General features: G+C 48.5%; 1 protein-coding gene across 1 annotated transcript in view; it reads left to right on the top strand.

Moving 5' to 3' along the window:
- Positions 1-14,534, top strand: part of LOC306769670 (uncharacterized protein) — a gene marked incomplete at both ends in the record, with an annotated part of 55,421 nt that overhangs the window by 10,610 nt on the left and 30,277 nt on the right. The window contains 11 exons of the mRNA XM_079258359.1: positions 2,824-3,103; positions 3,239-3,388; positions 3,463-3,516; positions 6,603-6,933; positions 7,006-7,036; positions 7,122-7,485; positions 7,682-7,845; positions 8,071-8,251; positions 12,479-12,493; positions 13,651-13,749; positions 13,845-14,002. Coding sequence (XP_079114485.1) covers positions 2,824-3,103; positions 3,239-3,388; positions 3,463-3,516; positions 6,603-6,933; positions 7,006-7,036; positions 7,122-7,485; positions 7,682-7,845; positions 8,071-8,251; positions 12,479-12,493; positions 13,651-13,749; positions 13,845-14,002 — 1,827 coding nt within the window. The remainder of the gene's footprint in view (positions 1-2,823; positions 3,104-3,238; positions 3,389-3,462; positions 3,517-6,602; positions 6,934-7,005; positions 7,037-7,121; positions 7,486-7,681; positions 7,846-8,070; positions 8,252-12,478; positions 12,494-13,650; positions 13,750-13,844; positions 14,003-14,534) is intronic.

The following is a 14,534-nucleotide window of genomic DNA, read 5'->3' as shown; positions in this document are numbered from 1 at the left end:
CTGAAGAAGGAGTCCTATCGGGCCTTCTTGGCCTGTGGGACTCTGGAGGCAGCTGATGGGTACCGACAGGCTAAGCGGCATGCGGCTTCGGCTGTCGCCAAGGCAACAACTCGGGCGTGGAGGAGTTTTTCTGCAGTTTTTCGGCAGAAGTCTGTCTCCATGGCCAGCCCATGGAGAAAGACTTCCGGACGGCTTCAAGGAGATTCTGGTCCACCATCCGGCAGCTCAGGAGGGGGAAGCAGTGCTCCATCAACACTGTGTACAGTGGAGGTGGGGAGCTGCTGACCTCAACTCGGGACGTTGTGGGTCGGTGGAGGGAATACTTTGAAGACCTCCTCAATCCTACCAACACGTCTTCCGATGAGGAGGCAGAGCTGGTGGACTCAGGGGTGGACTCTCCTATCTCTGGGGCTGAAGTCGCCGAGGTGTTTAAAAAGCTCCTTGGTGGCAAGGTCCCGGGGGTGGATGAGATCCGCCCGGAGTTCCTTAAGGCTCTGGATGCTGTGGGGCTGTCCTGGCTGACACACCTCTGCAGCATCACGTGGACATCGGGGGCAGTACCTCTGGACTGGCAGAATGGGGTGGCAGTCCCCCTTTTTAAGAAGGGGAACCGGAGGGTGTATTCCAATTACAGGGGAATCACACTCCTCAGCCTCCCTGGTAAGGTCTATTCAGGGGTCCTGGAGAGGAGGGTCTGCCGGATAGTCGAATCTCGGATTGAGGAGGAGCAGTGTGGTTTTCGTCCTGGTTGCGGAACAGTGGACAAGCTCTATACCCTCTTTGGGGTCCTGGAGGGGGCATGGGAGTTTGCCCAACCAGTCTACATGTGCTTTGTGGACCTGGAGAAGGCGTTCGACCGTTTCCCCCGGGGGCTCCTGTGGGGGGTACTCCGGGAGTACGGGGTACCGGACCCCCTTGTAAGGGCTGTCCGGTCTCTGTACGACAGGTGTCAGAGCTTGGTCCGCATTGCCGGTAGTAAGTCGGATTCGTTTCCAGTGAGGATTGGACTCCGCCAAGGCTGCTCTTTATCACCGATTCTGTTCATAACTTATATGGACAAAATTTCTAGGCGCAGCCGAGGTGTTGAGGGGATCCGACTTGGTGGCCTCAGGATTGGGTCTCTGCTTTTTGCAGATGACGTGGTCCTGTTGACTTCATCTGGTCGTGATCTCCAGCTCTCGCTTGAGCGATTCGCGGCCGAGTGTGAAGCAGCTGGGATGAGAATCAGCACCTCCAAATCTGAGACCATGGTCCTCAGCCGGAATAGGGTGGATTGCCCTCTCCGGGTCGGGAGTAAGGTCCTGCCTCAAGTGGAGGAGTTTAAATATCTCGGGGTCTTGTTCACGAGTGAGGGAAGGATGGAGCATGAGATCGACAGACGGATCGGTGCGGCGTCTGCAGTAATACGGTCTGTCGTGGTGAAGAAGGAGCTGAGCCAGAAGGCGAAGCTTTTGATTTACCAGTCGATCTACGTTACTACCCTCACCTATGGTCATGAGCTGTGGGTCGTGACCGAAAGAAGGAGATCTCGTATACAGGCAGCTAAAATGAGTTTCCTCCGCAGGGTGGCCGGGCTCTCCCTTAGAGATAGGGTGAGGAGCTCGGTCATCCGGGAGGAGATCAGAGTAGAGCCGCTGCTCCTCCACATCGAGAGGAACCAGTTGAGGTGGCTCGGGCATCTGGTCTGGATGCCTCCTGGACCTCCCTGGTGAGGTGTTCCAGGCACGTCCCTCTGGGAGGAGACCCCGGGGAAGACCCAGGACACGCTGGAGGGATTATATCTCTCGGCTGGCCTGGGAACGCCTCGGGATCCCCCCCGCAGAGTTGGTAAATGTGGCTGGGGAGAAGGAAGTCTGGGCTTCCCTGCTTAGGCTGCTGCCCCCGCGACCCGACCCCGGATAAGTGGTAGAAGATGGATGGAATAAATAAGGAAAATTTATGCTTCTGTCACAAATCATTGCGGTAACAGTTGGTCATTTCGGAACAACGGTGAAACACTGAGAATGTGAAACAGTAATGAGATCTTCTGCTTTCGCCATCACATTGCCAGGCCATGTGGTAGAGACGCCTTGGGCTGGTTAGGGTTAGGGCAGGCACTCAGAAAAAATGCCAATTTAAGTTTTACGCTTGCAATAAAATATGTTCAACTCAGGACACGAAAGCAAACTCCTTCAGGAACGTCCATGGGAAGACATTTCTGAGCCTCGGAGGGTTTCACTGTGAAAGGTGGAGAAGGAGCAGACTTAGGAAAACTGAAGCCCAGAAATATTCAGGTGTTTGAATCTCTTGGCATCGTTCTGACTCGGATCTGAACAGCTTCAGAAACTTCTCTGTCACCTGTTCAACAGCAGCCTGCAGGTTTTCAGTGCTCGGCTCCAAAACGCCTGATTAAACAAACCAAACAGCCACTGAAGTTCTGCAAAATGACTCATCTGAGCCAGATGTGTTGGAGCAGGGATGCAAGGAAAACCTGCAGCATTGTGGCCCTTCTGGGGTCGACTTGTAGAACATAGAAAATTACAACTTTCCAGTTATTTTTACCAAAAACAAGTGTGTGTGTGTTGGCTTGTAGCTGTGTGTGTGTTCCTCAGAGAGGCCGGTGTCCATGTCTTTTCACGTTTCATGTTCATCAGTGGAACAAAAGCAAATGAAGTGATACAGATGGAATCCTCTGTGTCTGACTGCTGCATAGAAAAACTCATTTGACTTCATCAGTCCAGAAAAGCCTGTAACCCCCCCAGAATGACCACCTGCCTTTTAATTAGCATCAGTTTAACCTAAGAAGGTCCAATCTGCCACTGACGTCCGCGTCACCTTCTCTAGCTTCGTCCAAACTCAAGCCGGACATGATTCTGGAAGATGTGGAATCGGACAACGAGGTCCAGCAGAAGTGTGAGGGTCCCAGCAAAGCGGCCACGAGCCCACCAGTAGTCCCAGCTCAGCACCAGCAGGAGGCGAGCCCCCCCACACCATCCAATCAGAAGGAAGATCAGCCCCACATGCTGCTGGAGGACGCGGAGACCCAAACCGGCCGCTGGACGCCCTTTATTGAAAGCATCAAGAAGGAGGCGGAAGGTGTGGCTTTGGCCACCATGGAGGAACGGTAGGAGGGTCTTCTCACATGTCAACATCTAACCGCACAACAAACTGGCTGTTTCCCAGTTAACATGTTCATTTCCCTTTCCTTCACTCTGAACCCAGCACAATAAACTGGTCTCTTGCTAACATTTCCCTTCAGCCTGCTGCAGGAGCGGATGGAGATGGCCCGTCTGGCTGAAGAGGTGGCGAGGCAGACCGCTGAGATGGCTGTCAGACAGATGGCCAGCGAGGGCACGTCCATCAAGCTCTCCCTGGACAGCCAGGAAGTCCTGGAAGAGCCGGAAGTTGAGTAAGACCTCCGCCCTCGGCATAGTTTGGCAACATCTTTATGGAGACTGAGATAACGGATGTACACCTCCGCAGGTTGCCGGTGCCTCCAGAGGAAGAAAGTAGAGCTGAGCAGAGCGAAGCGGCAGAGTAAGAACGCATGCGACAGAGGGGTGGTCGCTGAACCTCCCTGTAGCTCCATAAACCTGCACCAGATGCTTCCACACATCACAGCGACTTAAAAACTCCTCAGCAGTTGCACGTTTACCAACTTCCCACTGAGAAAATCCTCCGCTTTTAAATGTTAAACCTACAATAATATAATTATCATTTAAAGAATAGAATATCACAAAACTGACAAATGGAGGAAAAGTAGATTCCTGACCAGTTCCTGGTTTCTATCCAACTTACTGATTCCTGAAAAGGATTCTCAGTTTTCAGGTCAAATATGTCACATCACCGTGTTATTATACGCTTATAGGGTTTATTATTGATGTTTATTACTAAATAATCATGATAAAAGGGGAAACCATCACTTACTGGGACATTAATAAGATAGAAGCTGATTTACAAATGTATTTAGTCGACTAATAACTAACAAGAACTTAAATCAGTTTCCTTCTTTCTTCCAGTTTGTCGACTAAAATGTTGCTTATGTGGGACAAGAAGAGGAAAGAACAATTCATCTGAAAATTTCACATTTTTTACAACATTCATTCATTCATTCATTCATCATCCTAACTGCTGACTCCGATGAAGGGTCGCGGGGAAGCTGGAGCCTATCCCAGCAGTGTTTGGACAAAAGGCAGGGTACACCCTGGCAACGTATTCTCATTACTGCTTCGTATAATATCTATAAAAAACTATGCTCAAAGTTACATAGGATTTGCTACGTATTTCTAGCTACCAGTGCGCCTGCGCAAGCAGAGCTACCAGTGCGCCTGCGCACAGCAAATGAACGCCATGACTGTAGTTTTTCTAAGTTTCACACCCACTCTTAAGCTAGGGTTTGGAAAACACGTATATGCTTCATGAATCAAAACCTAATAAAGCCGAACTAGTGGGTCTCCAACGTATAAATGATATGTGTTGATAAAGGCAAATATGATGGCTTATTTGAGATATATAAACAATAATAACATTAAGTGGATGTGGCCTGTTCAATCTTCCACAATTTCATTGGAAATAGGTTCGTAACATGACACTTTTTCTTCATATTTCAAATATAAGTGAGAGCCGAAGTACTATTTACAAGTACATCCACATCCACAGCTCATCATCAGAATGGCTGTAGTTCAATGCTTGAAACCAAACTGGGATATTATTTTGGATCTGCTAATTTTGCCCAAGTAAAAGACAAATGTGTATGCTTTCAGCTTGGATTCAGGTTCTGAATTCCAATATTGATCATATACTATATGGATAATGTCACTCAACACAGACAGCATCCATTTATTTTTAAAGACAAATATTCATGTATCATTATCCCATACGACGGATTAAATGTAATTAAGATAAAGAGAAAAAGGTCTGATTTTCTCCCAGATTTGGAAAACTGGCCCCATAAGACAGCCGTGATTGGACTGCAGTGGTCATGTGGTGGACAGTAGTGTACTTTATACGTTCATATCAAGTTGTGCTGTTAAACAATACTTTACAGTTTGTTTTATTTTAAACATCTAGCAATGCAGCCGATACCGAAGAGCTTCAAAGCTTTACAGTCATAATCAGCGAGACACGATGCATTTTACTCAGACTGCAACGTGTTTAATGCTCCTCGTGGGGACAGAACCATCGACTGAAACGTCACGTGATGAAAGCGCCTGCTCAGGATTACGTTGGAAACGTACGAATGTCTGTGAGTTACTTTTCGTTTGAGATTATACGAATGATTTGTGAGAGCAGCCTGAGCCTGGACAGCTCGCCAGTCCATCACAGGGACACACAGAGACAAACAACCATAATAATAATAATAATAATAATAATAATAATAATAATAATAATAATAATAATAATAATAATAATGTATAGAAATGACAGTAAGTTCCCTCAGAAGGTCACAAATCCCCTGAGTTTTTCGTCTCGCGCTTCCTCAGCAGCATCGCAACCCCGTATCATAGCAACCACGGCTTCCCCTGACAACGGCGCGCTCTCAGCGGTTTCCGTGGCAACGGAGCGCCGCCGTTTCGTTTCGCAGGGAAGATGATGGACGGAGCAGCAGCAACAGGATGTTTTCTCTGCTTGTTTTGCCAGAATGAATCATATCTCGTGATCTGATTCGCGAGCACGCGCGCCAGTTTGTGTTGTGGCTTTTGCTTGGACGCGCGCGCTGACGGAGAAGGTGAGTGTCAGAGCTGACGTCGTGATGGTTGCATGAAAGTTGGACAATCCGGACTGGGCCTGATGAGGACGCAGATGGAGTGAAGCTGCTGTCCTCCTGCAGGACCACACCTCGCCATCAGTTCTTCTCTGCCTCTGCAGTCAGAATGAGATTAATCCCATCTTTACAGCTGCTTATTTGTTTTTAGTTCAACTCAGAAGCTATCTCAGACTTCACTAAATTATAATTTAGCTAATTCTGATTTATTTAGTTATCTAAGTGTTTTGCCTTTTATTTGCTGGATGTGCATTTTTTTTCTAAATATCCTGGTAAAGATGTGAATAATGAGATGATCAGGGATGTAAAACAGGAGAGGTGTATGAAGAACAGAAATACTGTAAGAAGTGGAAAAATGTCTTTTTTGGCATCTTCAAGGCAACATTTCAACATTCCTTAATCTTACAACATAATCGGCAAAAATACAGTGTAAATACATCATCAGTTCAGCCAAACATTTCTCTCAAAAGCTCTTATTTTTACACTTTTATGTGTCAGAACTGCAGAAAACAAATAATGAATCAAATAAGAACAGTCTAAATAAAATGCTTACAGCCTCTGGCCCAGTGATTACTGGGATGGGCCCAGTTTCCCCGCGACCTAACTGGACCAAGCGGTCCAGAAAATGGATGGATGGAAAATGCTTATTTTTGTGTTTTGTTGCTTTTTATATTTAAATGTTGAGGTCTGAAACATGTGTCGTATTTTTGACCATCAGAGGGAAACATCTCTCACCACCACATCGTTTTCAGTTAACCTACTAGAGTTAAAAAGTAACTCTCCCTCCGTTATGCAACCTGGTGCCATTCAAAAGGCCCAGTTGCTTTATTTTCTGCACGTTTTCTTTCCTGTCGAGCAGAAAGGACGACAGTTCTCCTCCAGAAGAGCAGACAGTGAAGAGTGAGGAACCTCCCACCAGAGATCCAGGTGAACAAAATGTTTCCATCTCAACCAGTCTCAGTTTGTCTGCTGCCTTTGTCTGGATGCTGACTGGAATTCTGCTGAAACCTCCAGAGCCGGAGGAGGACGCAGTATCTTCTCCACCTCCTAGCCTGGAACCAGCAAAGACCTCTGAGCCAAAACCTGCAGCAGAACCAGAACCAGAGACCCAGGAAACGGGTTCCGATGCCCAGCCTGTGACCCAGCAGCCACAAAAAGCAGAAGACAGTCAGGAGGAGAAGACTGCGAAGGTAACGTGCATGTAGTGATGAAAGCATCGAGCTTCTTTTGGAAACGGTTCATAAATGCCGACGTCTCTGCAGGAAGAAGAAGCTGCTGCTGACGACTGCGGCGGTATGTAGAACCTCTCCTCCAGCTGCTGCTCTCCATGCTGAACCACCACCTGTCTGCTCACCTTTTCCACCTGTCTCCTCTGTAGCTCCAGTCAGCTGCGATGCGTTTAAAAGCTGCCTGATGCGCTTCCCTCTCACCTCCGAGTGCTTCGGCAACATCAACGCCTTCTTCAAGGAGAACGGCATCTCTCCTCCTAAACTTCCCTCCATGCCTCAGCTGCCCACCCAGCTGTCTGACGTTGCTAAGTACTTACCCTCGCTTCCCCCTGAGCTACAGCAGGAGTTTTCCCACATCCGCCTCACGCAGGTCCCCAGAGACATCGCCCAGACCCTCTCCCAACTTTTACCCAAAGACTCTGAAGGCTCGGTGGGTCCCAGCCTGTCCAGTCTGTCTCAGAGCGTCTCCAGCATCCCACAGAAGCTTTCCCAGTTTCCCAGCCGGACGCAGGAGTACTTCCTAAACATCAGGAACCGCCTCAACAGCCTGATGCCACAAGATGCCTAAGAAACAACAACAACAACAAAAACAGAAGCAAGACGAGAACCAGCAGGATGTAGAACTCAACCAGTTTGTCGGACACTCGCCTCTCTCGCCCCCCCATCATCCTGGCCTGCGCTCTCGCTCCCCATCTCCATCCTCCCCTAGCGGTAGCACCCTGGAGCTGCCCAACGTGCCGACATACCCACGCCTGCCGCCCATCGTCAGCCCGCCGTCCAAGCAGCTCTTCTCCCTGCCCCGCCAGCTGCTGGGGCTCTCTAACCCCGCCTTCTTCATAGAGGATGATGCAGGCATGTCAGGAAGACCTGCAGGTGGGTCTGGGTCAGAGGAAAGGTCCAGAAACACACCTGACCACGTCATCAGGTCATCATCTGTAATCAGTACAGGAGCTCTGCTGAGGAGGAGAAAGCAGAGGAGAGCAGACAGACAGGATTCTGGTCTGGACTCTGGTCTGGATTCTGGTCCTGCTAGACCTGCTTCTTCTTGCCCCCCCCCCCTGCTGTTCTGTGAACTGGTTCTGATTCTGTGTCCCACAGAGAGCTCCAGCATCGGGCCGCGTCCAGCTGTAAACGTAGAGGATGTTGACAACAAGACCGCAGGAGATGGAGGGGTGGGGGAGGGGGGCGGAGAGGAAAACTGTGACACCCCCCAGATTCCACAGGACCCCAAACTTACGACCCTCACGGTCCCCGTGACTCCATCTGCAGGCCGTCAGAGGTGAGCATCAACAGGTGTAGTTCTGATCTGTGGGCCAGAGGCGTTCCAGAGCGGGACCAGGACCTCTTGGGGGGGGGGGGGGGGGGGGGGGGATCTCTAGATTAAATAACCTTTAAACAAACAAAACTAATCATTTAACCTGAGGGGATAAACACTTGTTTCATCTGACTTCATGCCAGTCCACCTGAGCGAGTGTCCACTGCCCCCCACCCCCCCTTAAAAAGGATTGTATTTCTGGTGTTTTTCCCGCCCTCCTGCCCCAAGGTGTGCACAGCGTTTAGATGCAGGCTGCTGGTCCAGCTGTGGGTGTTCTTCGTTTATTAAAGGACAGATAAGAGATGATTTTGGAGGCCGACGTTTTCATACGAACGTCCACCACATTCCATCTGCCTCATTTCCAGGCCTGCACTACATACCGAACACAAAGCTGGCTGCCTTTTCCTCCATGCAGATCACGTGACTTCTGGCTGTCACCACGGCAACCACCACAAGCCATTCCAAATCCAGTCCAAACTTATGTGAAAAAAATTTATCCTGGGGATCCCCTCACACCAGGGGCCAGCCCACTCACAACCACAGGGTGCATCACCACTGGAACGGCCAGGGCTCAGGGTTGGCCCCAATCCCTACTGCAGCCAAACGGCTGCAATGCAAGGCCCAACCTGTCAGAGGCAGTCCCCATGGCAACGACCCAGCAAAATGAGTTGGCAAGGCCCCCAGTGTGGTGGATCCCTTATGAGGAAAACACTGGAGTAACAGAACTTAAGATCAGAAAAGACTAAGACCTACAAGGAAGCAGCTAAGAACACTAAATAAATAAATACATATATAATAAAAGAGCATAAAAATAAAATGCCTAAGAAATAAAGTGATAAATCAGACAGAAATAAATAGGTAAAATAGAACAACAACAATGAATAAATAATCTTTACATAGACTAAAAACTGGATAAGATAATCTAAAAGCTAAACTAAAAAGGTCTCGAGCCTCTTTCTAAAAACATCTACATTTTATGCAGCCATAAGGTTCTCCGGCAGGCTGTTCCACAGAAGGGGACCATCGTGATGGAAACAGGCCTAGGCATAAGTTTTACTTCAATGAGTTTTGATGCAATGCATTGTGGGTCATTCTGACCCGTCTGGTGACCCGTTAGATGCATTGTGGTCCATACTGAACCTTCTGGTGACCCGTTAGATGCATTGTGGGTCATTCTGACCCTTCTGGCGACCCATTAGATGCATTGTGGTCCATACTGAACCTTCTGGCGACCCGTTAGATGCATTGTGGTCCATACTGAACCTTCTGGTGACCCGTTAGATGCATTGTGGTCCATACTGAACCTTCTGGTGACCCGTTAGATGCATTGTGGTCCATACTGAACCTTCTGGCGACCCGTTAGATGCATTGTGGTCCATACTGAACCTTCTGGTGACCCGTTAGATGCATTGTGGTCCATACTGAACCTTCTGGTGACCCGTTAGATGCATTGTGGGTCATACTGACTCGTCTGGTGACCCGTTACATGCATTGTAGGTCATTCTGACCCATCTGGTGACCCGTTAGATGCATTGTGGTCCATACTGACCCGTCTGGTGACCCGTTAGATGCATTGTGGGTCATTCTGACCCGTCTGGTGACCAATTAGATGCATTGTGGTCCATACTGAACCTTCTGGTGACCAGTTAGATGCATTGTGGGTCATACTGACCCGTCTGGTGACCCGTTAGATGCATTGTGGTCCATACTGAACCTTCTGGTGACCAGTTAGATGCATTGTAGGTCATTCTGACCCGTCTGGTGACCCGTTAGATGCATTGTGGTCCATACTGACCCGTCTGGTGACCCGTTAGATGCATTGTGGTCCATACTGACCCGTCTGGTGACCCGTTAGATGCATTGTGGTCCATACTGACCCGTCTGGTGACCCGTTAGATGCATTGTGGGTCATTCTGACCCGTCTGGTGAGCCGTTAGATGCATTGTGGTCCATACTGAACCTTCTGGTGACCCGTTAGATGCATTGTGGGTCATACTGACCCATCTGGTGACCCGTTAGATGCATTGTGGGTCATTCTGACCCATCTGGTGACCCGTTAGATGCATTGTCGGTAATTCTGGCCCGTCTGGTGACCAATTAGATGCATTGTGGGTCATACTGACCCGTCTGGTGACCCGTTAGATGCATTGTGGTCCATACTGACACATCTGGTGACCCGTTAGAAGTATTGTGGGTCATTCTGACCCGTCTAGTGAGCCGTTAGATGCATTGTGGTCCATACTGAACCTTCTGGTGACCCGTTAGATGCATTGTGGGTCATACTGACCCGTCTGGTGACCCGTTAGATGCATTGTGGGTCATTCTGACCCATCTGGTGACCCGTTAGATGCATTGTGGTCCATACTGAACCTTCTGGTGACCCGTTAGATGCATTGTGGGTCATACTGACCCATCTGGTGACCCGTTAGAAGTATTGTAGGTCATTCTGACCCGTCTGGTGACCCGTTAGATGCATTGTGGTCCATACTGACCCGTCTGGTGTCCCCTTGGAAGCATTGTGGTCCATACTGACCCGTCTGGTGACCCGTTAGAAGCATTGTAGGTCATTCTGACCCGTCTGGTGACCCGTTAGATGCATTGTGGTCCATACTGACCCGTCTGGTGACCCGTTAGAAGCATTGTAGGTCATTCTGACCCATCTGGTGACCCGTTAGATGCATTGTGGTCCATACTGACCCATCTGGTGAACCGTTAGAAGCATTGTGGGTCATTCTGACCCGTCTAGTGACCCGTTAGATGCATTGTGGGTCATTCTAACCCGTCTGGCGAACCGTTAGATGCATTGTGGGTCATTCTGACCCGTCTGGCGATCCATTAGAGGCATTGTGATCCATACTAACCCGTCTGGTGACCCATTAGATGCATTGTGGGTCATTCTGTCCCGTCTGGTGACCCGTTAGATGCATTGTGGGTCATTCTGACCCATCTGGTGACCCGTTAGATGCATTGTGGGTCATTCTGACCCATCTAGTAACCCGTTAGATGCATTGTGGGTAATTCTGACCAGTCTGGTGACCCGTTAGATGCATTGTGGGTCATTCTGACCCGTCTGGTGAGCCGTTAGATGCATTGTGGTCCATACTGAACCTTCTGGTGACCCGTTAGATGCATTGTGGGTCATACTGACCCGTCTGGTGACCCGTTAGATGCATTGTGGGTCATTCTGACCCATCTGGTGACCCGTTAGATGCATTGTGGGTCATTCTGTCCCGTCTGGTGACCCGTTAGATGCATTGTGGGTCATTCTGACCCATCTGGTGACCCGTTAGATGCATTGTGGGTCATTCTGACCCATCTAGTAACCCGTTAGATGCATTGTGGGTAATTCTGACCAGTCTGGTGACCCGTTAGATGCATTGTGGGTCATTCTGACCCGTCTGGTGAGCCGTTAGATGCATTGTGGTCCATACTGAACCTTCTGGTGACCCGTTAGATGCATTGTGGGTCATACTGACCCGTCTGGTGACCCGTTAGATGCATTGTGGGTCATTCTGACCCATCTGGTGACCCGTTAGATGCATTGTGGTCCATACTGAACCTTCTGGTGACCCGTTAGATGCATTGTGGGTCATACTGACCCGTCTGGTGACCCGTTAGAAGTATTGTAGGTCATTCTGACCCGTCTGGTGACCCGTTAGATGCATTGTGGTCCATACTGACCCGTCTGGTGTCCCCTTGGAAGCATTGTGGTCCATACTGACCCGTCTGGTGACCCGTTAGAAGCATTGTAGGTCATTCTGACCTGTCTGGTTACCCGTTAGATGCATTGTGGTCCATACTGACCCATCTGGTGAACCGTTAGAAGCATTGTGGGTCATTCTGACCCGTCTAGTGACCCGTTAGATGCATTGTGGGTCATTCTAACCCGTCTGGCGACCCGTTAGATGCATTGTGGGTCATTCTGACCCGTCTGGCGACCCGTTAGATGTATTGTGGGTCATTCTGACCCATCTGGTGACCCGTTAGATGCATTGTGGGTCATTCTGACCCATCTAGTAACCCGTTAGATGCATTGTGGGTAATTCTGACCAGTCTGGTGACCCGTTAGATGCATTGTGGGTCATTCTGACCCGTCTGGTGACCTTCTGCTGCTGACACTGATGGTGATTTATTCTGGATGTGCACTAAAACATTTCTGATGTTTTTCTCTTGCACGCCTTGCGATTCCAGTAAAGGAGACAAAGAGTAAGGAAGCTGCATGGATGTTGGGAGTCGTGCTTTCTTCCTGAGCTCTGTCTGCTTTTCCTTCTCTTTCACCACTAATCTGTTCAGTCAAACTGTAGATAAACGTTTGCATGGCACATATGCGGCAAGAACACGTAGAAAAAGTTTTGCAAATGAAGCATTTTGTTTCCAAACATAAAAGTGCAAAAACAACTTCTTGAGAGAAACTGTTTATGTCATTGAAAATTTTTCTCTGAGATTTGATGAATAATTCCCTGAAAAGTGTCATTTTGGAACAAAACGCTTCACGTTGTTTGTTCGTTGCTGTCCCGTACGCTCCATCCTCTTGCTATGCAGGTGTCCCAGAGTCAGGATCTCTAACACTGCAGGTTGATGATGTTTCCCTGCTGCAACACCTGATTCAGATAAAACCACCTCCAGCAGTTACGCACAAGTTCGTTAATGATCCGTTCATCTCAATCAGGCGTTTGTGCAGGGAAACATCCACAAGCTGCAGGACACCGGCCCTGGAGGACCGGAACTGGAGATCCCTGCAGTGGACACATCTGTCTGCAGAAAAACTCTGTGTTTTATTCTGAACATCGACTGGTTTTAATGGTAAAAGCTGCCAGAATGGTGCGCACACGCACAAAACGGCGTTGATGCGGCACACAAACATGTGGTTGTATATGTTTGACCTGCATGGAAAGACGTTGAGTGTTTTCTGGTTGGTGAAGTGTGATGTTCACTTTGCTTGTGCTTTTGGCTACTGTATGGTTGTTGTCATAACGTAGCAAAAGTCAATAAACAAATGCATCTCAATCCTTCATGTGATCGTGTCACCTGCTTCTTCTGCTGCGCCGGGTGATTTGTTTCTTGTTTTAACATTCACGTTTCTCCCGGCACACACCAAAACCCCGACCTGATCGCACACAGCTGTAGTGGGAGGAATCGTAGGACTATCTGGACAAAGATGTAAGAAATCCAGCCGTCACTGGCATCCATATTTATCTCCATTGTGGCTTCATTCATACATTCCATCTGAGCTTTCATTCACCTCAGGATGTAGTCTCTCATCCTTCAGACCAGCTCAGTCACCTGGATCACGTCTCAGTGGGTTTTAATCTGATGAACATCTCTGAACCAATCACCTCGCTGTGTGTACTTCACTTTAACAGTAGGCTGCTTCATTCTCAAAGTGAAGATGACGATGATGAAGTCAGCATCCCTGTCAGAGCCTGGCCCAGCCAATCCAGTCTGCACAGCACCGATGATGCGTGAGCTTCACACACAGACACGACCAATCACACACTGACGTAGTTTATTATACTATATATCAGTATTTAATCTTATTTCTGGCTTTATTTGTAAGTCTCAAAGAGCGTCCCATGTCTGCGGCCAGTCAGACCAGTGCAGTGGTCAATGAACGACTTCAGGAGCTTGTTCGGATGTTCAAGGAGCGAACAGAGAAGGCCAAGGAGAAACTTATTGACCCGGACAGCTCAGATGAAGACAGCATCATCATCACCTGTGAGTGAAACTCTGTGTTTTTACTTCTTATATTCCCACACGTTGAGCTGATGTGAGAAAAGATCCAGCAGGACTTAGTCTGGACAAAACAGATATTCTCTCCACAACTCATCACTCAGCTGACAAACAGCTGATCCGGCTGCAGGAACTGAGAGTTCATTTAATCCTGAATAAAGTCATAAAAGAGTGAAAATGAAGAAGGAAATGTTGGAAAAGCTCCAGTGCTGATGTTGGAGTCAAACGCTCTGATGTCCTCCTCCGTTGTGGCCATTAGTGACTCAGAACTTTAATGAAATGGAGGGAAATAGCAGACTGGGTTTACCGTTTGGGGATGAATAAAGTTTATCTGACAGCTCTATGCAACGAGTTGGGATGAGTCATGTAAAGATAGCAGCAGCTGTGAGCAGATCTTACAGTTTACTTTAATTCCAGGTTGAAAAACCAAAAATGACCCTTCCCTAGCTGGAGAACCAGCTTCTCGTACCCAAACAATGGACCAGTCCACAAAAATATTATGGGTAAGTAGAAGCAG

Source organism: Telmatherina bonti (genome assembly GCF_933228915.1).
Source record: "Telmatherina bonti genome assembly, chromosome: 2".
NCBI lineage: Eukaryota > Metazoa > Chordata > Actinopteri > Atheriniformes > Telmatherinidae > Telmatherina > Telmatherina bonti.
Note: the sequence above shows the minus strand (reverse complement) of the source record. Positions and strands in the feature narration are given on the sequence as shown.